The sequence below is a fragment of the Myotis myotis genome, unplaced genomic scaffold (assembly GCF_014108235.1).
Source record: "Myotis myotis isolate mMyoMyo1 unplaced genomic scaffold, mMyoMyo1.p scaffold_m19_p_2, whole genome shotgun sequence".
NCBI lineage: Eukaryota > Metazoa > Chordata > Mammalia > Chiroptera > Vespertilionidae > Myotis > Myotis myotis.
The window spans coordinates 85,162,188-85,188,428 of record NW_023416324.1 but is presented as its reverse complement, the minus strand read 5'-3'; the positions used below and the strand labels follow the sequence as shown (position 1 = coordinate 85,188,428).

Here is a 26,241-nt window from a genome sequence, read left to right as displayed (position 1 = left end):
CCTGAGAGCTTCCGTCCCTGAGTAAAGCTCAAGGGGTCAGACTTGGGACAGAGGAAGCAAAGGCTGATACAACTTCAGAGTAGGAGTGACTGAGAGCGGGAAAGTGCTCAACCAGAGCTGGTTCTGAAAGGAGGAGGTAGGCAGAGACGCTGGAAACAGTGAAATGATCCTTCAAAATGACCAATTTCTAATTTTTTATCTGCTATTTCTGAGCTTTAAATTTTCCTTAAATTATAAAAAAAAAAAAAAGATTACAGGTTTTAAAAGTCATGTGGCTTTTGGCTTGCATTTCAGATATTGTTTGACCAGATAAAAATCTCCTCACAACTTCTTGATAAGTTTGTAAAGGAAGAACCTGATAGTCCTATCAACCACAAAAGAGAGACAGGTATATTGGGAAATAACAAATTTTTGTACTCTGAATACCCTATAAAAATGATAAAACCTTACTTGGAAGAGGTCACTGAAAACCTATGATCACATAAGAGTAATAAATGTATTATTGTGCCTTTGGAGAAAGAAAACTGCTAAGAGCCTTGAATCATTTTGCCCACCTGATACAGTCTCTCTTCTGGGCCAGTTGGAAATAAAGGAGAAAACATGATGTGGGTGGCAGGCAGCAGGAGACGGTGTGCAGGAGCATCTACCTACAAAGCTGACCCCCACACATCACATACCCCTTATGAGTTACAGCCCCTGGCTGCTTTCTATAGCCCCTGTAGATTTACCAGCTCTCACCAAAATATGGTGATGTCCCCACACTGAGGGTCCCACGAAGAGCACTTGGAGAGAGTGCCCACTATCATGCGTGGATATTGTGATCACCTTATATGCTCTTTTCTTAATGTGATAGACTAGGCAGAAGAATCCACCAACCTGGCAGCGTTAACGCCTGCCGAAGCTGACTACTGCCTAATAACTATCCCCTTAAACGACCAGTCTGAGCTTTCTGTGAGTATGGGGTGTAGGGGACAAGATTCTGAACTGTGTCCACTAGGATGCCAACAGGTGGAAGCACTCCTGGCTTGTAGTCCATTTTCTCCAGGCTAACCATCCATCTCTGGTTTGACCATCCCCTCCTTTAAATTATTTTTGCCTGTCATGATTTTGTGATCTCTCCTTTCAACTTGGATCTCTCATGGAATGAGTGACTTGGTGGGCTCTGCCTCATTCCCTCATTTGGGATCTGGTGACTGAGATGTAGGGAAAGGAGCCTAATCTTCGGGGATATACCTTATTACCTGTGGGAACTTGGACAAGTTTCCTAACACCACTGAGCCTGAAGATTCCCATCTCTAAAACAGAGGTGATAGCTGGTTCTCAATGTGGATCTCTGCGATCAAAAACAGAATGTGTGTACAGCACCTAACACACTGCTTAGCATGGATAGGTATTCTGCCCCTTCTCCTTTGCTTATATTTGATGATCTGGACACATCATACAGAAGTGTGATGGCATTGTGATGGCTTTTTAAAAACAAACATACCAAAGATTACTCCTTTAGATAGTCGGTCTCCTTGTCAGGTTATGCATTTATCCCAACAGTTTTGATGCTATTAAAGACAGTTTTTGTAAGTCTTCTTTTGATGTTTCCCTTAGTAACTTTGGAATGCTGTGATTGTCTTTGATAGTGGAAAATTTTCGCCTGAGAATGAATATTAATTTATTAGGATAGCCAACTCTAATAAATAAAGAGCCTTGTATCTTAGTATTCAATAGAAATGCTTTTCTTTGGAGGTGGCTCCAAAAGAATGATAAAAGAGGGCTTCAAAGACACTAAACACATATTTTTTTCTGCAGCAAACAAAGATAGCTGATAGTTCACCTGAAAAATTGAAACTGGGTGATATACAACAAGGTCAGATGTTTTTAATCTATCATAAATAAGTCTTGAATGGTATTTTATATTTAAATATTTAATTGAGAAACTTTTTTTTTTGTTTTTAATTCCCATTAGAAGTTCCTTCAAAACATGAGTATTCTTCAGATATACAAGAGCAATCAGGAAAAATCCTGGTTCCTAAATTAAAAGATAAATCCAGGTAAATGATTTTCAAAACTAACCAATTATGTAGATTGCTGTTAATGTGACTAGTTAATGCACAAGTCAACAGTTTAGGTCTGTGGTCGGCAAACTCATTAGTCAACAGAGCCAAATATCAACAGTACAACGATTGAAATTTCTTTTGAGAGCCAAATTTTTTAAACTTAAACTATATAGGTAGGTACATTGTTATTAACTTAATTAGGGTACTCCTAAGGCTTAGGAAGAGCCACACTCAAGGGGCCAAAGAGCCGCATGTGGCTCGCGAGCCGCAGTTTGCCGACCACAGATTATCCCTCTTTCCTGGGCCTGGCCACCCCCACAGAAGGAGAGAGCACTGTGTGCAGTTTTCTGTAGGATCGGAGCAGAGGTGGAATGTTCTCCTGGCCTGTAGGTCTCTACCATTGTACCCCCAGTGCTTGCTTTTGTGATGTATTTTTTCTGTAGCAAAACATTGAATATCCCCAATAAGAAAATATATATAACTGGCATTAATTAATTGGCCACTTTTCCATATAGGCCTCTGAAGAACAGATCATAAGACAAGTGATATTTTTATGGTTTGAGACATAATTAAAATGAACTTAATTGTACATATGTTAAGTGTATAATTTAATGAGTTTTGACATATGTCTACACCCAGGAACCATGACCACAAGCAGATAATGACCAATCATCACCAAGAATATCTTCCTGCCCCTTTGAACTCCCTCCCGCCCTTCTTTATACCCCTCCCACCCCCACTGCAATCACTGATCTATTTTCTGTGACAGATAAGTTTGCCGTTTTAAAAATCATATAGAAATGGAATCAAACAGAAGCTATTTTTCTAGCTTCTTTTTTGTGTGTAATTATTTTGAGATTCAATCACGTTGTATGTATCAGCTGTTCATTCTTCTATATTGCCCAGTGGTGTTCCATTGTACGGGTGGATACACTGCAAGCTGTTTATCATTCACCTGTTGATTGACATTTGAGTTGTTTCCAGCTTTTTGTTGTTATAAGTAAAGTCCTTAGGATTCATGTATAAGTCTTTGCAGGGACACATGTTTTCTTTTCTCTTGGGATGGAGTTGAATGGTTGGATCATTGTTGGTGTATGTTAATTTTTTAAAAAAATACTGTCAAATTGTTTTCCAAAGTGGTTGCATCATTTTACATTCCCATCAACAACTTTTGAGAGTTCTAGATGCTAGAAATTCTTGCCAGTAGTTGGTAATGTCTTCCTTATCTTGCTATTGCAATGGAAGTTTAGTGGTATTTCATGTGGCTTTAATTTGCATTTCCTTTATTTGTAACAGACCCAAACTAGAAACAACCCAAATGTCCATCAATAGATGAATGGATAAACAAATTTTGTTATATACATACAATGGAATAGTGCTCAGAAATAAAAATAAATTAGCTATTGACATAGACAACATGAATGACTCTCCACATAATACCAAGTCAAAGAAGCCAGACAAAAAAAAAAAAGAGTATGTATTGTATGATTCCATTTACATAAAATACTAGAAAATGCAAATAATCTCTAGAAACAGAAAGATCAGTGATTGCCTGGAAATGGGGGTTCATTGGCCCTTTTTTATATTATGATAAGAACACTTAACATGAGCTTTGCCCTCTTAATAAAATTGTATGTGCCTAAACAATATTGTTAACTATAGGCACATTATTATACAACAAATTTCTAGGACTCATTTATCTTGTGTAATTGAAACTATACTTGTTGAATAGCAACTTTGCATTTCCTCCTCCCTTCAGCCCCTGGTAATCACCATCCTATTCACCCTTTCTGTGAGTTTGACTCATTCATTCATTCATTCATTTCCTCACCCAAGAATATGTTTTATTGATTTTAGAGAGAGAGGGAAAGGGGGGTGGGAGAAAGAGAAACATTGATGTGAGAGAGAAACAGATCAGTTGCCTCCCGTACACACCCCAGCTGAGCATCAAACTTGCAACCTAGGTGTGTGCCCTGACCAGAAATCAAACCCACAACCCTTTGGTGTATGGGATTATGCTCCAACCAACTGAGCCAACCATCCAGGGGTGAGTTTGACTCTTTTAGATACCTTGTGTAAGTGGAATTGTGCAGTATTTGTCCTGTGACTGGCTTATTTCACTTAGCATAATGTCATTCAAGTTCATCCATGTTGTTGCACATTGCAGAATTTGCTTCTTTTTTAAGGCTGATGAGTATTCCATTGTATGTATGTATCACATTTTGTTTATCCACTCATTCATCTATGGACATTTAGATTGTTTCTGTATCTTGGCTATCTATACTAATAAAAGGGTAATATGCTAATTAGACTGGATATCTTCTGGACATCCTTCCAGACAAAGCCATGGTGGCGAGGGCCAAGGCAGAGGCAGTTAGAGGTGACCAGGTCAGCAGGGGAGGGCAATTGGGGGCGACCAGGCTGACAGGAGAGGGCAATTAGGGGCGACTAGGCTGGCAGGCAGAGGCAGTTAGGGGCAATTAGGAAGGCAGGCAGAGGTGGTAGGGGCAATCAGGCAGGCAGGCAGAGAGGTTAGGGGCAATCAGGCAGGCAGGCAGGTGAACGGTTAGGAGCCAGCGGTCGTGGATTGGAGCGGGGGCAGGCCGGGCTGAGGGACCTCCCCCCTCCTGTGCACAAATTTCATGCATCAGGCCTCTAGTTGTAAATAATGCTGCAGTGAACATGGGAGTGAAGATATTTCTTCAATATCCTGATTTCAATTCCATTGGATATATGAAATTGCTAGATCATATAATAGTTCTATTTTTAATTTGTTTGAAGACATTCCATACTGTTTTCTATAGCAACTACACTATTTTACATTCCCATTAATTATGCAAGGGTCCCAATTTTTCCACATCTTCAACAACACTTAGATTTTATTGTTGTTAATCCTCACCCGAGGATATTTTTTCAATTGATTTTTTTTTTTAGAGAGAGAGTGGGAGGGAGGAAGGAAGGGATGGATGGATGGATGGATGGATGGATGGATGGATGGAGGGAGGGAGATAAGGAGGGAGGGAGGAAGGGAGATAGAATGAAAGAGAGAGAGAGAAACGTCAATGTAGGAGAGACACATTGCTTGGCTGCCTCTCACATGCACCCCGACCAGGGCCAGGGATTGAACCTCTAACCCAAGTACGTGTCCTGGACTGGGAGTTGAACCGAAGACCCTTTGGTCTATGAATCAGTGCTCTAACCACTGACCCACACAGGCCATGACGAAAGCTATCTTTTTAGCACCTGAGGGGATTCTAAAGCAGAGCCAGACAGGAAGCACTGCTCTGCAGCTTTGCCAAAGCTGGCTGCTCATCTGCGGGTCCTACCCTGCCTTCCTCTTTGTATGCCTGACAGAGAAGGGTTCCACAAAGGTTTGTTTTGTTTTAAATAACTAGTTGTTGTCAGGCAGAGAATCTATGGAAATGGATTGCAAGTTAAGTTCTGCACAGGTTATGGTGCTTCCCATGCACAGGGCTCACATAAGACAAAGGGTATATGAAGGGGAAAATAGTTAGGGCTGTGAAGGGAGGGAAGGAGGAGGTGATGGTTGTATAGTTCCACTGATTTGATATATTTTGTTTTAGGAAAGAATCTACTTTCAAGGGTGCCAGAAAGCAAGAAAGAAGGATGTCGGTAATGAAGTAACTTTTCTTGTTTGGAGGCATTACTTCCCAAATTTTAGTTATTTGCATACCATCTTCAAAATCTGTTATGGCTCTGCTCTTGATCTCTATTTTTCTCCATTTAAATTGATCTTAAACTTATTTTAAAGGGAATTATTTCACTTCCAAATGGAAAAGCAGCATGAGTTGTAACAAATAATAAGGCCCCAAATAACACAATAGAAATAACAGCTATCATATCAAACTGTACTTTTACTCGTATCAGGCTTTGAGGCTAAAGCCTGTTCTTGCTTTTAAAGAAAAGATAAGTAGAAGAGAAGGGTTCAAGACCTACTGACACTTGAGATTTATCCTGAATGGAAGCAGACGTGGTAATGAAGTGAAAGAAATGTTTTGCTCTGAGTCAGTGGCATGGTTTTGTTTCTCTGGGCACCAACTTACACCTCTCCAGCTTGTCTGCCACTTTGGGGTGGTCAGTGCTCTAAATCTGTAGTCAGAGCATTTAAAAATATCTCTATAATGAATATTAAATGAAATTTTCTACAAACTTGAGATCATGAGCTTCAAAGAAATGAGTTAAGGCTCTTCCTGGCTTGCTTTTAGCAATGGCTGTCACTTTCCACTGCCCATCTTCTAGCTGGAATCATCAGGGGAGCTGATACAAAACCGCAGCCTGATGGTTCTGACTTAGTTGGTCCAGGGGAGAACTCAGGCATCGGGATCTGTTTCAAAGCCCCCTCCTGATATGAGCCAACTTGAAAAACAGCTGCTCTGGGTAGTTGCACTTTTTAAAATAACTTTCAGCCCCTGAAAGTTATGTATATGTATATATGTATACACACACACACACACACACACAAACTTTTTTAAAAATTGATTCCAGAGAGGGAGAGGAAGAGGGAGAAAGATAGAAACGTCAATGATGAGAGAGAATCATCGATTGGCTGCCTCCTGCACACCCCCTATTGGGCATCGAGCCCACAACCCGGGCATGTGCCCTTGACTGGAATTGAACCCTGGACCCTTCAGTCTGCAGGCCGATGCTCTGCCCACTGAGCAAACCGGCTAGGGCTTCAGCCCCTTTTATAAAACTAAAGAAAGCGGGAAAGCCTCGCTGTGAGATTTTTTAACTGGGTGCATTCAGTGAAGTGGTGCTTGCTCCTTTACAAGACACTGGCTGGGCAACTCTGGAGCGAATGTGGGGGTTCCGCCAACCTTTTTTATTTTTTTTCACAAAAGGAAGATGGAGATAGGCCTGGCTCGCAGAGTGCCTTTCACACACGAGCTTCTCTACAAAAAGGTGAACTGCTAAACATTTAAAATAAACTCATTTGGAAAATAGATAGTTCACCATCACCCACCTTAAAGGTTGTGGATTGTGTTACCATCAACAAGGGTGACGCCACTTCCCACCCTAAGCTGCTTCTACGCTTTGCCATTTCAGGCACAGGGTGGATCCTCCAGCCGACATGTGTTAGGTTGAGAAGAGCATGGGAGGTACTATCACCACTTTGGGATTCCTGGGAATCCTCCCTGACCTGAAATGGGAACGAGCTGTTAGGAGCTGAGTGGTGGAGCCCCTGTTGAGAGAGGCATGGCAGCACCAGGACCGGGGCTCCGGAGGGCACAGGAGACGGGGCTGAAATAGAGAGGTGCTTTATTAAAGTCAAAACACACTTCATGTTAACGTTTCTTTGTTTCAGCATTTCTAAAAATGAATCCAAAAATAGAAAATTAAAATATATATATATCATTATAGAGTTGAGTAATCCACCAGAACAGATTAAATTGTCCTTAAAATCTCTAACCTTTACAGTTCAGGCTCAGTTTCTTTCTTTTTTTAAGATCCCCACCAAGGATTTATTTTTTATTGATTGGAGAGAGAGGGAGAGAGAAACATCCATGTGAGAGAGAAACATTGATCAGTTGCCTCACAGAATCAAACCTGTGGTCCTTCAGTGCATGGGACGACACGCTAATTACTGAGCCACACCAGTCAGGGCCTGCTCAATTTCAAAAGGCTTTAAGGTTTAAATGAAAAGGACCCTCTTATTTTTATTTTGGTTCCTCTAAAATGTAGACAGGCATGTCTCTGAAAAAATCATTGTTATACTTTCTTTTGTTGTTTCTGGTAGTATTTTGAAGTTACAGTGTTGGCACGATATTGAGGTGCACCAGCTTTTAAACAGCTACTTCGCATCTCTTCAGATGCAAGTATCTAACTAGAGAGGATTTTTGTCATCCTTTACAACAGCCTCTTGGCTGAGAACTGACTAATGAAATCATCTGTTTCTTCTTCCCCTCGTTACTTTGGTGCCTTTATATTATGTAAGAGACCTTGTTACTCCTCTTTTGTCTAACTTTGTAGTGATATGCTTAATTGTACATAATGGGCACTGGCATCCCTTTAATAGGGTTCATTTACTATCTGTGTTTGTAGAAGTTCAATTACAGGAGACACCTCTTCTCGGAGGGTAATCAAGATTCAAGTTCTAGTGCTACTGTACTATCTTGGGACATTAACCAAGACAGGAAATCCCTAAAACCATATCCTGGTAGAAGAAAGACAAGAACCAGAAGTAGCTTAAACAGTAAGTTTGGTGCATGTCTTCTTTCGAGTCATTTTTCAGGTAAATCAGCAGGTGTTTATTTCTCAGTATGTGATGAGAGAGGGTGCCAAAGAGATGTGCGATCCTGGGATTCTCCTTTCCTGCTACAGTTACATGGAAAAGGCAAAATGTACATATGTGAAACAGTACAGAAACATGGAAGGGGCCATAACCATTAAGTCCGAGCTGTAGATACGTGGAGTGGGAGTTCAGATAAGAGGAATCTGATATGAGCTGGAATCTTCAGGAAAAGCTTCAGGGAAGAGGTGGGTGGGGCCTGAGCTCATCCTTGGAAAAAGAATAGGTGTGCAGAAGGGGGAGCATTCTAAGTTAGGTAAATCTCCAAGGACAGACGGAGGACCCAGGACCACATTCAGGGACATGATCTGGAGCTGAGACTTCGTGCCGGCTGGTGAGGAACAATGTTGAATCACTAGAAAGGGATCTTAAGAGACAGACATCTGAACCCGTTGTAGGAAACAGGAGTTGCTTCTCGCCTGGATGTGGATAGTTGGCAGAGGGATACATGAGTTTTTATATTTGTCATAAGTAAAGTTATCCTCTGTACACTTTTTCCTTTCCTTTCAGTCTTGCCGCTTTTCCCTCCCAGTCCTGCCAGTGACCGTTATAAAGACCAAGTAAGTCAATTTTACCTGGGCTGCCTTGTGCCCTGTGGCATCAGCATGGCACAGGCAGATCTGCTTAGGGTTAAACTGTATTTATTTCTTAAAAAGAAAAAGCAGTGGTTGTAACCCACTGTCAGTAGAAACTGCAAGGACTTCTAAACATTTAGTATGACTTTGGGTAAAGACTTAGGATCTTTCTTCATTGTTCCCAGATGTTGCTGCAAGATTATAATAGTGCTTAAAATCTGGGCTGTTCTGATTTACTACAAATGTGTGCTCTTTTGGGTTTACTTTTAAAAATAGCCGAAACCGGTTTGGCTCAGTGGATAGAGCGTCGGCCTGCGGACTGAAGGGTCCCGGGTTCGATTCCGGCCAAGGGCATGTACCTGGGTTGCGGGCACATCCCCAGTGGGGGGTGTGCAGGAGGCAGCTGATCGATGTTTCTCTCTCATCGATGTTTCTAGCTCTCTATCTCTCTCCCTTCCTCTCTATAAAAAATCAATAAAATATATTAAAAATAAACTTCTTGGTTTAATTTTCCCTTAGTGTTCAGTTTGTTGATATGTTGCTTCCAAAGCTTTTAATGATTTAGACATTTAAACCTTTATTTTGCAAGTGGTTGAAATGCCTTCAGGGTTATGTAAATATTGAATAAACCCTCAAACTTTCTTAATTTCCTTCAATTATCCTTGTTTTATAGAAAAGTAATTAAGAGTAGGAACACCAGTGTCCTCCAGACCAATTCAAAGCCTAATTTTAGCTGAATTACCTCTCTCAGAAGTTGGCTTTTGTTTCTTGTTAAATGAGAACCATCCGGTCTGGCTGCTGGGATTCTGAGGGCATCCACAGCAATGTGGTTAGTGCTCCAGTCATAGCTAGAGGTCTGCCCCCACCCGCCTCCCTCCTTCAGCCAGGACAGTGCTGCCCACAGTGCATCTCAGGGCCTCTCCGGTCCTCTGTGGCAGAGAACGTTTGCAGATTAAACCTGTGAGCCAGAGTAAGTACCCGCATATTTATTCAACCTGAAACAATGAGTTATCAGTTAGAAATAGACCTAGAGAACAGTGTTTAGTAAATACACCTTATGTTTTAAATAAGCACCAAAGAAACGTCAAAGCTCCGAGAACCCATAAATTTAAGCTGTGCAAGTGATGAGAAGTCTATGGAGGGCATTGCTGACTTTGTACAAATAGTGGTATTCAAAATCCACTTCTCTGTGTTGGAGTATAAGAGAATAATTTAGAGCAGGTGCCAGCAAACTTTTTCTGCAAACAGCCAGAGAGTAAATATTTTCAACTCTGTGGGCCATATGGTTTCTGTGGCAACTGTTCAACTCTGCCATTGTAACTCGAAGGCTGCCCTGGACAAAACCGAAACAAATGGGTGTGTTGTGTTCAAATAAAATGTTATTTACCAAAACCTGATTTAGAGCAGTGGTTAACTCTAGCGGTCATCAGAATGGCCAGGAGGGTTTGTGAACATGCAGGTTGCTGGGTTTCGTTCCCAGAGTTTCTGATTGAGTAGATGAGGCTTGAGAATTTGCATTTCCATCAGGTTCCCAGGTGTTGCTGATGCCGTGGGCTGGGACCACATTTTGACTTTGAGTTATTTTTTATTTAGAATTATCAATTGATATATGACCTAATGTGCTCCAACTCTGGGATCTTATAGTCTTGCCATTTCAAATGGAGCAAATCCAACACTTAAACTTTTAAAAAGGATATGGAAGTGCCTTAGAACTTTGTGATGACTTGTCTTGAGTGGTTATGAATGTTAACACTTCTAAAATGTACTATATTTTAGGCTAAACTTTTAACACCATTATGGAAAGGTGCCTCCAGGCAAAATGACGACACACATCCAAAAATTTCTGAAACAAAATTTCAGGGTAGTTCTGCCCATTTAATTCCTGAAACCTCTGCCCAGAAAACAGGTATCTGATTTCTGTTGGTTTACATAGAAAACAGTTGTATTTTGGGAAAGGTAGTTTGAAATAAATAAAATGTTTTCCTTTTACTGTCTGTTAAAGAAAATGTGAAAATATGCTGTTCTCCTCTTTAATATTCTCATTGGCAAAAGATAGAGGATGATTAAGTTGTAATTTTACTTTAACAGCTGAGATCAGCTTGTGTATAAATGAATGCTTTGTTCTCTTTTAAAGAAATAAGAAACTCAAATGATGACTTGCTAGCAGGGAGTGGTAAACTTTTTTTGGTAAAGAACTGGATGGTAAATATTTTTTGCTTTTTGGACCCTATAGTTTCTGCTGCAACTATTTAATTCTGCAGTTGCAGCACAAAATCAGCCACAGATAAGATGTAAGTCAATGGGCATTAGCTGTGATTTTATAAAACTTTATTTATAAAACCAGGCAGCAGAAGCGGCATAAGGGGCCAGAGTTTGCCAGCCCTTGACCTATAGGGTTTATCTTAACCACCACTGTATTTTATTGAAACTATTTGCATCTTTTAAACTTGTAAGAGTGGGGGTTTTGTTTCTCTCACCTTTATCATTCTGCAGCTTACTTACCATCCTGCCAGGCACATAATGCCACCAAGAAAGGCAACTGACAACCTTTCAGCTTGGCTGCCACTGGCAGAAAAGAAGGAAGGAAAAGAAACAAGGAGAGAGGAAAATTAGCAGTAGAGACTAAGAGGAAAAAGGGGAGTGGAACTAAGAGAGAGAAGGAGAGGGACCACAGTGTTGAGGCAGTAGAATCCTGGCCCATGAATTTGGGGCCAGATCACATCTATTAAAAGTGCTGATCTAATTGAAGGAAGTGGCTATTCATTTTATCTACAGTGCATCTTAGGGCCTCTCAGGTGAACTGCTCACCCAGTAGCCATACTTGCCATGAAAGATACGAAGTTTGGGGTTTCCTTTCTTTCAGTTGGTACTGTGTCCCATTGTTTTTGACGGTGAGATTTACTATGTAGAGGGACAGTGAAGTGTTAGCGCCTGAAGTTGCTTCGTAGTGTGTCATTCCCTTGAAACTGTTCTCTCTAATACTCAGAACTTGAGAGCCCCCACCCACCGAGCAGTGTCTCTTCACTGGAGCACTCAGAAGAACAGAATGTATCTAAGGTACCATTTAATTGTTGGGTTTTCCAGAATTAATGTTATATTTGCATAATGTACTGGCTTATTCCTTCTTAAAGGATAACGTAACATCATTTGTGTTTTATTTGGTAACAAGTATGTACATGTATTTGTGGTCTGTTTGCCTTTTTTTTCAAGACTGTAAATGAAGACTCATTGATGAAAAGTGCAAACCTCAAACATAAACTGGAAAACCTGGAAGACAGAGGTGAGAGAATACTAAATTCTTTTTGCAGAGTTAGACAAAGAAAAATTAATCAGATTGGGGGGGGGGGTCTGTGCTTTATTAAAATTGCATCAGATAAACATTGTTGTGAGAGAGAAACATTGATCGATTGCCTCCTGACTGGGGATTGAACCCACAACCTAGGTATGTGCCCTGAGAGGGAATTGAACCTTTTGGTGTCCGGGAAGATACTCCAACCAACTGAGCCACCTGGCTAGGGCTGAATTATTTTCTTGAAACAGTGCAACCCTCTAGAAAATATCCATCTATACTTTTCAAACAAATGAATATGTACCCCAGGGGTTTTGTTTCCCTCACCTTTATCATTCTGCAGCTTGCCGCATTGTCAGGCACATAATGGAACCAAGTCAGCATGCGACTGACAACCTCTCAGCTTGGTGATGAACTCTTTTAGCTTTGTTTTTATTTTTTATTTTTTTATGGGAACATTTCTTGTAAATCTAAGCGCAAAGAGAAGAGATAGTGGCTCCTATGGGAGTTGAGAGTATTTGAGAGTTGAAAATTGAGAGTATTTGTTATGCTTTAATTTAATTTTTTATTACAGAGAAGCTGGATATGGGCTCTTTCTTTTCCAAGTTCTGCAGAGTGGGAATGTGATCTTTAGTGAAGTTTTCAGTTTATGAAGATTTTATTATAGCAAGCCACGAACTTCATCATTCATAGATCATTTTATTTATATACCTGGTATATAATTATTTTAACATTGACTATTCTCTAAAATAATTATAACAGCAAAATTATTTTCCTTTTGTTATCTTGAAGTCTATGACTGGTATTTCCTACTGTGGTGCTATTTCTAAAAATTTGTGTATTTACAATTCCTCCCAAAAAGTAGTTTTAGCAGATCTTAAAATGCTAAACTTTATTAATTTCTATTTATAACTTATGTAGCAGGTATTTGGGTCTCTAAAGTTTTTGATATTCCTCTATTTCTTTATTAGTAATATAAGGTAACTAGAATAAATCATCTCTTTTATCAAGATTCTGTTCTAGGATATAAGATGTCCTTTTATTAAATCATTTTTATTTTTAATTACATTTTATATACATTATTATATTATGTATGTTTCAGGTGTACACCTTCAGTGATTAGATATTACATATTAGATATTACTTACTAAGTGATCATCCTGATAGATCTCACACCCATCTGACACCATGAAAAGTTATTAGAATATTATTGACTATACTAGAGGACTGGTGCACGAATTTGTGCATGGGTGGGGTCCCTTGGCCTGGCTGGCGACCGGGGCCCATTGGGGCCAGTTGGCCAGGGGGAGGGACCATGGGGGGAGGTTGGCTGTGGGAGCACACTGACCACCAGAGGGCAGCTCCTGCATTGAGCATGTGAGTCAGAATGATTGGTCAACCAGTTGTTTGGTTGACCAGTTGTAACAGTCACTTAGGCTTTTATATATATAGACTAGAGGCCTGGTACACAAAAATTTGTGCACTCGGGGGAGGAGGGGGGGGTCCCTCAGCCCAGCCTGTGCCCTCTTGCAGTCTGGGACCCCTCGGGAGATAACGACCTGCTGGCTTAGGCCTGCTCCCGGGTGGCAGAGGGCAGGCCCAATCCCTAGGTGCAGCCCCTGGTCGGGCTCAGAGCAGGGCCAATTGGGGAGTTGGGGCACCACCCCCTGTCATGCACAGAGCAGGGCGGATTGGGAGGTTGCGATGCCACCCTCAGTCACACTCAGAGTAGGGCCAATTGGGGGGTTGGGGCACCGTCACACTCAAGGCAGGGACGATGGGGAGGTTGTGGCGCCACCCCCTGTCACGCACAGAGGAGGCCCAATCAGGGGGTTGGGGCGCTGCCCCCTGTCACTCAAAGAGCAGGGCCGATAGGGGAGTTGGGGCACCGCCCCCTGTCACACACAGAGCAGGGCGGATCAGGGGGTTGGGGCGCCGCCACTGTCACACTCAGGGCAGGGCCGATGGGGAGGTTATGGCTCTACCCCATCACACACAGAGCAGGGCCCATGGAGGGGGGTTGGGGCGCTGCCCTCTATCACCCACAGAGCAGGGCCCTGTCACACACAGAGACGCAGGGCGATCAGGCGTTTGGGAGCTCCCCCCTATCAGGCACAGAGCAGGGCTGATCAGGGGGTTGGGGCGCCTTCCCCTGTCATGAACAGAGCAGGGCGGACAGGGAGGTTGTGGCCCTGCCCCCTGTCACACACAGAGCCGCAGGGCGATCCGGGGGTTTGGGCGCTGCCCCCTGTCACACTAATCCCGGTGCCGGGAGGCCTTTCAGCTCCGCTGATCCCGGTGCTGGGAGGCATATTACCCTTTTACTATATAGGATAGAGGCCTGGTGCATGGGGGGGGCCCGGCTGGTTTGCCCTGAAGGGTGTCCTGGATCAGGGTGGGGGTCCCCACTGGGGTGCCTGGCCAGCCTGGATGAGGGGATGATGGCTGTTTTCAGGCTGGCGGGTGACTGAAGCTCCCAACTGCTCCTTTTTTTCTTTTTTTTTTTTTTTTTATTCTGGGCCAGCTTTAGCTCTGGCTCCAGCTCTGAGGTCTCTGCTGCTGAAAGCAGGTATCTGGTTTGTTTGGGTTCTATAATCGAAACACTGTATCAACTCCAGCTCTGAGATCCCTGCTGGCTGAAATCAGGTTTCTGGGGTTTTGTTTAGCTTCTATATTTGTAACAATGTTTCAAACTGCAAGCTCAGAGGCCGGCAAGGCAGTCGGGGAACGTTGGTTTCCTCCGTCACTGAAGCAAGCAAGCCTCATGTTCGCTTCAAGCTGCCTGGCTGTCGGCCGCCATCTTGGCTGGCAGTTAATTTGCATATCGCCCTGATTAGCCAATGGGAAGGGTAGCGGATGTACGGCTAATTACTATGTTTCTCTTTTATTAGATAGGATTCCCTATGCTGTACTTTACCTCCTGTGACTATTCTGTAACTACCAATTTGCACTTCTTAATCCCTTCATCTTTTTTAACCACCTCCCTATCCTCCTCCCCTGGCAACCGTCATAATGTTCTCTGTTTTTATGAGTCGGTTTCTGTTCTGCTTGTTCATTTTTTTATTTATTTTTACATGCAATCAGTGATAGATATGCATTTATTTCCATTTTATTGTTCAAAATTTTTCTCCTTCTCCTAGTTCTCAACCTGTGGGCCGCAACCCCTGAAAATACATTCTGCATATCAGATATTTACATTACGATTCATAACAGTAGCAAAATTACAGTTATGAAGTAGCAATTGAAATAATTTTATGGTTGGGGTCACCACAACATCAGGAACTGTATTAAAGGGTCGCAGCATTAGGAAGGTTGCGAACCACTGTAAGATCCTTTAAACCTTTCTTGTAACACTGGTTTGGTGGTCATGAACTCTTTTAGCTTATTTTATATGGGAAGCCCTTCATCAGTCCTTCAATTCTAAATGATAACTTTGTTAGGTAGAATAATCTTGGTTGTAGGTTCTTGCTTTTCAACACTTTGAATATTTCATGCCACTCCTTTCTGGCCTATAAAGTTTCTGTTGAGAAATCAGCTCACAGTCTTTTTTTCTTTTTTTTTAAAGTCAAATATCTAGAATATTCTATATTACAATTATTCTTTTTTAAATATGTATTTTTATTTCAGAGAGGAAGGGTGGGAGAGATAGAAACATCAATGATGAGAGAAAATTATCAATCAGTTGCCTCCTGCATGCCACCCAGTGGGGATCAAGCCCACAACCTGGGCATGTGCCCTTGATTGGAATCGAACCCGGGACCCTTCAGTCCACATGCTGATGCTCTATCCACTGAGCCAAACTGGTTAGTCAGCTGACAGTTTTACGGGAGCTCCCTTATAAGTAACTAACTGCTTTTCTCTTGTTGCTTTTAAAATTCTCTTTGTCTTTGACCTTTTGTATTTTAATTATGATGTGTCTTGGTGTAGGCCTGTTTGAGTTCATCTTGTTTGGAACTCTCTGTGCTTCCTGAACTTTAATGTCTCTTCCCTTTACCAGGTTAGGGAAGGTTCCTATCACTTTTTCAAATAGGTTTTCAATTTCTTGCTCCCTCTCTTTTCCTTCTGGCACCCCCATGATGTGAGTATTGGTATGCTTGAGGTTGTCTCGGAGGTTCCTTACACTATCCTCATTTTTTCTTCTTCTTTTGGGTATTCTTTGCTTCCTTATATTCCAAATTGCTGATTTTATTCTTGGCTTCATCTACTCTACTGTTGATTCCCTGTAAATTACTTTTATTTCAATTAGTGTGTTTTTCATTTCTGACTGGTTCTTCTATATGCTCTTTTTTTAAAAATATACTTTATTGATTTTTTACAGAGAGGAAGGGATAGGGATAGAGAGTTAGAAACATCAATGAGAAAGAAACATTGATCAGCTGCCTCCTGCACTCCCCACTGGGTACGTGCCCGCAACCAAGGTACGTGCCCTTGACTGGAATCGAACCTGGGACCCTTGAGTCTGCAGGCCGATGCTCTATCCACTGAGCCACACCAGTTAGGGCATATGCTCTTAAAGCTTATTGAGCATCCCCATAACCAGTGTTTTAAACTCTGCATGTAGTAGATTGCCTGTCTCCATTTTGTTTAGTTCTTTTTCTGGAGTTTTATTCTGTTCTTTCATTTGGGATATGTTTCTTTGTATTCTCACTTTTTCAGCCTCCCTGTGTTTGTTTCTATGTACTAGGTAGAGCTGCTATGTCTCCCAGGCTTGTTAAAGTGGCCCAATGTAGTAGGTGTTCTGTAGGGTCCAGTAGCACAGTCTCTTTGGTTACCAAGCTGAGGTGTGCTCCCTGTATAGGCTGTGTACACCCTTCTCTTGTAATTGAGCCTTGAGTGCTGTTGGCACATCAATGGGAGGTGGGCTCACCAAAGGAACAATGGCCTCTGCCAGCACGTCTGTCTGGGAGAAAGCTGCCACCCCAGCATTGGAGCTCAGAGGGCGTAAGTCTGAGTAAGTCCATGGGTGGGCCCTGTAAGAGGTACTGCCTGGGACTCCAGCAGCCTCCGTCTCACTCAGCCTTAATCCCTGCTGTTTTTCACAGCCAGAAGTTATGAGAACTCTTTCTGGTACTGGAACCCTGACCTGGGAGGCCTTGTGTGGGGTTGGGACCCTTGCTCCTCAGGGTGGTCATCCACAGCCAAGATATCCCTCCCGATTTTTATCCAACACAAGTGGGTTTAGGACCAGCCCATTCTGCGTCTTCACCCCTCCTACCAATCTCTATGTGGCTTTTTGTTTAATTCCCTAGTTGTAGGACTTCCATTCAGTCCGTTTTCAGCGTGTTTTGAATGATGATTTTGTAGTTTAGTTGTAATTTTGATGTGGTGTGGGAGGATGTGAGTACCATGTTAACCTATATCACCATCTTGACCAGAAGTAAGATGTCATTTCTTATTCAAGATCTTATTTCATAGTGGCTTGGATATTCTGCAGCAGTCAATCATTCCTTTACTCTCTGAATGTCTACTGAATGTCTGTTATGTGTGAGACACTTTTCTACATGTTAGATATTCTACAGAACAAAACAGAAATAATGCCTGACCTCATTGGAGCTTACCTTCTAGTGGGGGAGACATAATACACAAGAAAAGCAAAACATGTAGTATATTATATTGTGATCAAGGCTAAGAAAAAATTAATTGGGAAAGAGGTTTAGAGGTTGGGGGTGGTATTGAAATTTTCGGTTGAATGGCCAGAGGAAACCTCAGTGCAGATACGAGGGGGGAAGGACTCAGGTTAGAGGAGTAAGTGCCAAGGTCTTTAGGTGAGAGTGTGTCTGGGGTGTCTGAGGAACTGCAAGGAGACCAGGGTAGAGGAGCAGAGTGGAGAAAGAGAAACTTGCCTCTTCGCTTCTCTACTGTCTTCCTACCACACTGTACCAACTCTTTGCACACAGTAACATTCAATTATTTATTAAGCAAATTAATTAAATTAGATTCTAGAGCTTTCAAAGGGAAAACCAATAGTGATTAAGCCGGATATGTGAGGACAAGGGGGAAAGCAGATGACTTTGTAGGTAAGTGTGTGTTTAGGGGCTAAGTATATGGTGGAGAAGAAAGTGGTTAGGGTGAGGAGGGATAGGAAGGAGTGGGTTCAAGGTGGAGCTGTTGAGTAGGCAATTGGAAACACAAGTTTGCTGCTTAAGAGAGCTCAGACAAGAAAGGTATTTGGGAGATGACGACGTTATGGGATTGATGAGATCCTCCAGGGTCACGGTGTGGGAATGTAGAAAGAGATATGGATTCATTCTACAGGCAGGACCTCAGACCCTGATGATGGAAGAGAAGCAGACAGTAAAGAGAAGCAGAAGTCAGGCTGAATGCTAGTGTACTCTTGACAATGGTGGTGCCTTTGATAAGATCAGGAAGGCATGGATGGGGCGCAAATGAATATTAGAATAAAAAATATTGGAGAACCAAGATGGCGGCATAGGTTAACGCCGGAGTTTGCTGCTTTGAACAACTACTTCAAAAGTGAAACCAAAAAACGGAAGGGACATCACCCAGAACCACAGGAACGCTGGCTGAGTGGAAGTCCTACAACTAGGAGGAAAGAGAAACGCATACGGACACTCAGAGGAGGCGCAGTGCTGAAGTCAAATTCTGAGGTGCGGAGTGCGCGAGCGGGCTGGCGGTGGAGGGCGCGGTTGGCGTTTTCAATCGGGAGGGAGTCGCAGAATCTGAGCTCCAGATCCGGGCGAGTCTTTAGGGACCCAGACTCAAACGGGAGAAGCGGGACTGTCTGGCTTCGGTCAGAGCGAGTGCAGCTTTCTCCCTGAGCTTTGCAGCGGGTGCTGGGACTCAGAGAGGCAGAGCCCCTGGGGACAGGACTGAGAGTCGCCATAACTGCTCTCTCCGGCCCACCCTGTTGATCCTGTTCGACCCGCCCCGCCCAAGCCCTGCACACAGGCATTTGCCGGATAGCCTCAGGCAAATGCCAGATTAGCACCTCCCTAGGGGACAGAAGTTCTCTCGCTGCTGACACAGCTGATTCTCATAGCCACTTGGCCTGGAGGTCAAACCCTCCCTGGAATTAGCTACAACAATCAAGATTTAACTATAAGACTGCGAACAAAGACCACTAGGGGGTGCACCAAGGAAGCATAACAAAATGCGGAGACAAAGAAACAGGACAAAATTGTCAATGGAAGATATAGAGTTCAGAACCACACTTTTAAGGTCTCTCAAGAACTGTTTAGAAGCCGCCGATAAACTTAATGAGATCTACAAGAAAACTAATAAGACCCTCGATCTTATATTGGGGAACCAACTAGAAATTAAGCATACACGGACTGAAATAACGAATATTATACAGACTCCCGACAGCAGACCAGAGGAGCGCAAGAATCAAGTCAATGATTTGAAATGCGAGGAAGCAAAAAACACCCAACCGGAAAAGCAAAATGAAAAAAGAATCCAAAAATGCGAGGATAGTGTAAGGAGCCTCTGGGACAGCTTCAAGCGTACCAACATCAGAATTATAGGGGTGCCAGAAGATGAGAGAGAGCAAGATATTGAAAACCTATTTGAAGAAATAATGACAGAAAACTTCCCCCACCTGGTGAAAGAAATGGACTTACAGGTCCAAGAAGCGCGGAGAACCCCAAACAAAAGGAATCCAAAGAGGACCACACCAAGACACATCATAATTAAAATGCCAAGAGCAAAAGATAAAGAGAGAATCTTAAAAACAGCAAGAGAAAGAAACTCAGTTACCTACAAGGGAATACCCATACGCCTGTCAGCTGATTTCTCAACAGAAACTTTGCAGGCCAGAAGGGAGTGGCAAGAAATATTCAAAGTGATGAATACCAAGAACCTACAACCAAGATTACTTTATCCAGCAAAGCTATCATTCAGAATTGAAGGTCAGATAAAGAGCTTCACAGATAAGGAAAAGCTAAAGGAGTTCATCACCACCAAACCAGGATTATATGAAATGCTGAAAGGTGTCCTTTAAGAAGAGGAAGAGGAAGAAAAAGGTAAAGATACAAATTATGAACAACAAATATGCATCTATCAACAAGTGAATCTAAGAATCAAGTGAATAAATAATCTGATGAACAGAATGAACTGGTGATTATAATAGAATCAGGGACATAGAAAGGGAATGGACTGACTATTCCTGGGGGGGAAAGGGGTGTGGGAGATGCGGGAAGAGACTGGACAAAAATTGTGCACCTATGGATGAGGACAGTGGGTGGGGAGTGAGGGCGGAGGGTGGGGCGGGAACTGGGAGGAGGGGAGTTATGGGGGGAAAAAAAAGAGGAACAAATGTAATAATCTGAACAATAAAGATTTAATTAAAAAAAAAAAGAAAAAAAAAAAAGAATGGTCAATGTTAAAAAAAAAAAAAAAAAAAAAGAATAAAAAATATTTACTAAATGCCTAAAAAGAGAACCTATATTTAAGTCTCATAAGCTGAGGCTCTCAAAGTCTCAAGCTGGTGAGGAGCCAAAATGACCTCATTTATAAGGTAGCCCTCAGTACAACCCTAAAGCTCCAGTGTTACCAGCAGGTGGCGCATTCCGCAGGGTGATAGAAGAGCTTCCAAAGCCCATTTGCCTGGAAACCTTGCTACCTGGCCATTTAGCCTTGAGCCTGCGAAATGTTTGTTGTTGTAGTTGTTCTTTTGTTTTGTTTGTTTGTTTTGCAGGACATGGAGGGGAGCAGTATTTTCGATGCCAATGATTACTGCTTTTTTCTGAGTCAGTCTGTGCTTTCCTAATGGTTCAGAGCTCCTCAAAGGGAGGCCTGTTCCCATGTGTCCTTTTTAGGCATCAGTAGACTTAGTGCTTTGATGCTTGTTGAATGTGCCAAATGGTGAGTAATTAGTAACAGGGAAGAACTTTCACTTACTGCTCGTCAAGGTTAGATATTAACTGTCGAAAAGAGGACTAACTAAACTTGGGATAAAAATAATGTGTGTGTGGTTATGAGTGTGCTGTGCTTGCCTTTAGACATGTCGGATGGTAGTTTTGCTAAGTGGAAACAGTCGAAAGTGGAAGAGGATGATGCTCCAGAATCACTTTCCTCCGTGACAGAAGAAGCAGACGTGGCAGGTAACGCTATGCATCTAGCCAGCCAGTCAAGCAAGACTGTGAGAAAGTGTGAGCACTGAGTGTACCAACGCGAATTACCAGGGGGTTACAGTTTGAAGATCATAGCAGCTGCAGAGCCCTAAAAACTAAGCGTTCTGTCCTTTCAGAGATACATAAATTGCTGCACAAATTACAATAAAAGCCAGCACATCTCCTCCCTAGCCTTTAGATTTCTGCCTCTTAACTCGTCTTTATGGCAGTTTTCAGGGCCTGGGCATTCCTGAACGTATAAGTCTCTGCTTTAGTTGATAGTTATTAACTAAATTTCTGTGGTGGATACATTCACTCTATACCAGTGAAGGAGGAGCATCTGAAATGTCTGCATTTGGGGGGATGGCCTTCTGGATGAGTGGCGCCACTATATTTTGAAACACAAGTCTCCAAGAAGGCAGATTTGGAAGCCCAGAGGTCCTGGAGGGTGGTGAAGAGCCAGGCAGCCTGGCTTCCAGTCCTGAAGCAGTTGATGTGAGCTTGCACAAGTTATCTGCTCTCTCTGTTTTTATGAAGATTAAAGGAGTTGACACATGCAAATCTCTTAGAACAGTGGTCGGCAAACTGCGGCTCGGCAAACTGCGGCTCGGCAAACTGCGGCTCGTGAGCCACATGCGGCTCTTTGGCCCCTTGAGTGTGGCACTTCCACAAAATACGACTTCTGCGCATGGGCCATGAAGTTTCAATCACACTGTACGTGCGCGCCCGCACATGGTATTTTGTGGAAGAGCCACACTCAAGGGGCCAAAGAGCCGCATGTGGCTTGCGAGCCGCAGTTTGCCGACCACTGTGAACGATGCCAGACCCCTCATGTGCTCTCAGGAAACGCCTGGCATCCAGAGTTGTTATGCCAGTGTTTCCCTCATAGAAATGCCCTACCCATCACATCCTCCTTAAAACCTACTGCACCTCAGCCTGCTTCTTAGACATCATATCGGTCGCACTGATGTAAAGTGCTGGGAAAGTTTGGATGAAGCGGGCACTTGCTAGAGAAGGAGGTTTGGTAAGAAGCAGCATGAAGCGCCTGCCGTGGGGACTCTGGGCCTGAGTTGGCCTTGTCGGCATCAGCCAGAGTCAGCCCTCTGCAGTCAAGCCAGGCACCCAAGGGCTTCGTGGATCGGATGTGTGCTTCTGCCTCGCTCCATCCTCCCGGCAGCTGATGGACTAAGCACATCTACTTCGCACTTTGTTAATTTTACTTAATGTTCTGTTTTTATTGTTCAGAAAACATTTCTACTCCACCCCTGGCCGTTGTGCCGGAGAACTTGAATAGCTCTGCTGTTATCACAACCTTTGAGAACTTCACTAGAGAACTGGAAAGAAAATGTGAGGTAATGGTTCACTGACAATGAAAAGCTAGCTTGTTATGAGTTTAAAGTAACAGGTTCATGTTATTTATTAATACCGTTATCTTTCATGTGTGCAAGTATTCCTGAGTCTGTCTTAGCTGTGGCCCCTGACTTCAGAGTCTTGGTGAATTGTGGTTTGTATTTATAAGAGAGCTACTTCATGTTCATTTGCTGCCATGGGACCAGAAGGACTGTGTGCAAATTGGACTCATGGTTAGGACTGATGGCATTCTCAGACAACTAAACTAGCAGGAAGCAATGATTTTGTCACAGTGATGGACAAGGAGGATTCAGGAGAAGAAGGCATGTGGCTAAGAGAGGTGTCTGGGACAAAGATGGGGTTAGGCTGTGGGAGGGTGCCCAGCAGAGTGGTGGCTTACCTGACACTGCACCTGTAGGCTGTCCCAAAACTGTACCTGCCAGATGAACTTTGGAACCATTTCAGTCTCCTCTTTTTTGTCCTATTTTTGTATATCCCTAGAGTTATTTAATAGCACATTTGAGAGAACTATCTTACACTAATACACATTCATTTAACTAAGTTGGAAGATCTCCAAAGTCTTATTTTCTACAATACTCTATAAGCTAATTTACAATGGAAAGTTGTACATGATATTCAATATGTGTTGCAATAGTATGAATGCAACTTTTCCTTTTTTAGCTTATTCTGTATTGGTACTGGCCCTGAGGTAGTACACGGGAGGTGTGTAGCATTGCACCTTTTCACTGTTCGTTAGCAGTAATATTTGCTAAGTATGTTGTGTGCTGTCAAAATCTTTTTAATACAAAGCCTGCACTCATTTTGTGTGGTTATGGTTGACCCAAATGTGATCTTGTATTGTTATTATGGTTTAGCTTAGGTACAGAAGGAGTGCACTTTATTCAGAATATGCAAAGCAAGCACCGAGCTGCCTAATAAAACTTTTAAACCAGATACATCACTGTAGGTAAGTATTGGCTTTCAAAATAAGTTTATAAAAGTGTGATTGCTCACAAATGTTTGTCTCACGACCACTGTGCTGGGTCGTGAGGAGTTGGAGCTCGGGAAGATGTGAGGTTTGATACATTGCTTAACCCTTCCAGGTGTCTGGTTCTTCATAAGATGAGGGACTGAACTGAAGGCCCTTCTTAAGCCTCTTTATGGCATACCGTTATATGGTTCTAAACGACTACAGTAGGTCCTTGGGTTACGTCGGAGATCCGTTCCTACTACGGTGCGACATAATGTGATTTTCGCCATAAGTTGGAACCCACCTACATAAGCACCTACGTCATTCACATGGAGCACATACACAGCAGTAATGAAGTGAAACAGTGAAAAAAAATGTAAAAGGAAGATAACAATTCCTGACCTTTACTTGTGGTAAACAAATAATTAAAAACATAAAGCACATATGTACATACGTTGAAATGATGGAACTTTTTTTTATAAATAAATGGGAGATGGCGACATAATCACGAAACGACATACGTCGAGTCTGACGTAACCCGAGGACTGCCTGTATTCTTCAAAAGTTCATAATCCAACTGTGAAGACAGGGCAAGCGTGTAAAAATGCTGGATAAGTGATATGTGGTATAGACATACAGTGGGATATTCAACTTAAAAAAGGAATGGAATTCTAATATTAGCTACAACATAGATAAATCTTGAGGACATTATTTTAAGTGAAATATATAAAAGGACAATTATTATGTGACTCCACTTATATGAAGTACCTAGAATAGGCAAATTCATAGAGACATAAAGTGAAATAGAGGTTACCAGCAGTTGGGGGAGTGGGAAATGGGTAGTTATTGTTTAGTCAATAAAGAGTTTCTATCTGGGATGATGGAAAAATTCTGGAAATGGAGAGTGGCGGTGGCCACACAACATTGTGAATGTCCTACCACTACTGAATTGTACACTTAAAATGATCAAAAGGGTCAGTTTTATGTTATGTATATTTTGCAACAATAAAAAATAATACTACACACTCATGCACACACAGACCCTTGTCACCATGTAGCAAGGAGTAAAAAGGAGCTGAGATTTCAGACAGATGTGAAGGACAAGAAGTGCGAATGGGGAGATGGGTTTCTGTAGTGACTGGAGTTGATCCAGAGTGATTACAGTGGAAGTGCTTCTGGAGTGAGGTTTTGGAAACAGATTTGAATGGAATAGGGAAGGTGAGTATAGAGATGGTTCCTGTTGGAGAGAATGGCCTGTAAGGGAAGATGGGGAAGAAGGTGATGGCAGGCCGATTTGCTTAACCGAAGTAGAAAGCTTCTTAGGGCAGAATATATAACATGAATAGAAATTTACAATTTTTTTTCAAACATTTATACATGCATGTACTGTCATTTGAGTCTCAAAACAAGCCCGTGAGGGACTTCGGACTCGTGGAACTTCCATCATCTTTTAAGGGGCGTGCATAAATTCATTTTATTTTATTTATTTTAATTAAATCTTTATTGTTCAGATTATTACATTTGTTCCTCTTTTTTCCCCCCCATAACTCCCCTCCTCCCAGTTCCCGCCCCACCCTCCGCCCTCACTTCCCACCCACTGTCCTCATCCATAGGTGCACGATTTTTGTCCAGTCTCTTCCCGCATCTCCCACACCCCTTTCCCCCCCAAGAATGGTCAGTCCATTCCCTTTCTATGTCCCTGATTCTATTATAATCACCAGTTCATTCTGTTCATCAGATTATTTATTCACTTGATTCTTAGATTCACTTGTTGATAGATGCATATTTGTTGTTCATAATTTGTATCTTTACCTTTTTCTTCCTCTTCCTCTTCTTAAAGGATACCTTTCAGCATTTCATATAATCCTGGTTTGGTGGTGATGAACTCCTTTAGCTTTTCCTTATCTGTGAAGCTCTTTATCTGACCTTCAATTCTGAATGATAGCTTTGCTGGATAAAGTAATCTTGGTTGTAGGTTCTTGGTATTCATCACTTTGAATATTTCTTGCCACTCCCTTCTGGCCTGCAAAGTTTCTGTTGAGAAATCAGCTGACAGGCGTATGGGTACTCCCTTGTAGGTAACTGAGTTTCTTTCTCTTGCTGTTTTCAAGATTCTCTCTTTATCTTTTGCTCTTGGCATTTTAATTATGATGTGTCTTGGTGTGGTCCTCTTTGGATTCCTTTTGTTTGGGGTTCTCCGCGCTTCTTGGACCTGTAAGTCCATTTCTTTCACCAGGTGGGGGAAGTTTTCTGTCATTATTTCTTCAAATAGGTTTTCAATATCTTGCGCTCTCTCATCTTCTGGCACCCCTATAATTCTGATGTTGGTATGCTTGAAGTTGTCCCAGAGGCTCCTTACACTATCCTCGCATTTTTGGATTCTTTTTTCATTTTGCTTTTCCGGTTGGGTGTTTTTTGCTTCCTCGCATTTCAAATCATTGACTTGATTCTTGCGCTCCCCTGGTCTGCTGTTGGGAGTCTGTATAATATTCGTTATTTCAGTCCGTGTATGCTTAATTTCTAGTTGGTTCCCCAATATAACATCGAGGGTCTCATTAGTTTTCTTGTAGATCTCATTAAGTTTATCGGCGGCTTCTAAACAGTTCTTGAGAGACCTTAAAAGTGTGG

At 42.3% G+C, this 26,241-nt stretch overlaps 1 protein-coding gene across 1 annotated transcript in view; it reads left to right on the top strand.

The window, feature by feature from the left end:
* The window catches only part of SYCP2L (synaptonemal complex protein 2 like), a 92,058-nt gene that overhangs the window by 41,851 nt on the left and 23,966 nt on the right, over positions 1–26,241 (top strand). Inside the window, exons 18-28 of the mRNA XM_036348477.1 lie at positions 1,801–1,858; positions 1,958–2,042; positions 5,633–5,681; positions 8,112–8,262; positions 8,869–8,918; positions 10,710–10,839; positions 11,920–11,990; positions 12,144–12,213; positions 21,183–21,284; positions 22,539–22,645; positions 23,519–23,610. Of these exons, the coding sequence (XP_036204370.1) occupies positions 1,801–1,858; positions 1,958–2,042; positions 5,633–5,681; positions 8,112–8,262; positions 8,869–8,918; positions 10,710–10,839; positions 11,920–11,990; positions 12,144–12,213; positions 21,183–21,284; positions 22,539–22,645; positions 23,519–23,610 (965 nt within the window). The remainder of the gene's footprint in view (positions 1–1,800; positions 1,859–1,957; positions 2,043–5,632; positions 5,682–8,111; positions 8,263–8,868; positions 8,919–10,709; positions 10,840–11,919; positions 11,991–12,143; positions 12,214–21,182; positions 21,285–22,538; positions 22,646–23,518; positions 23,611–26,241) is intronic.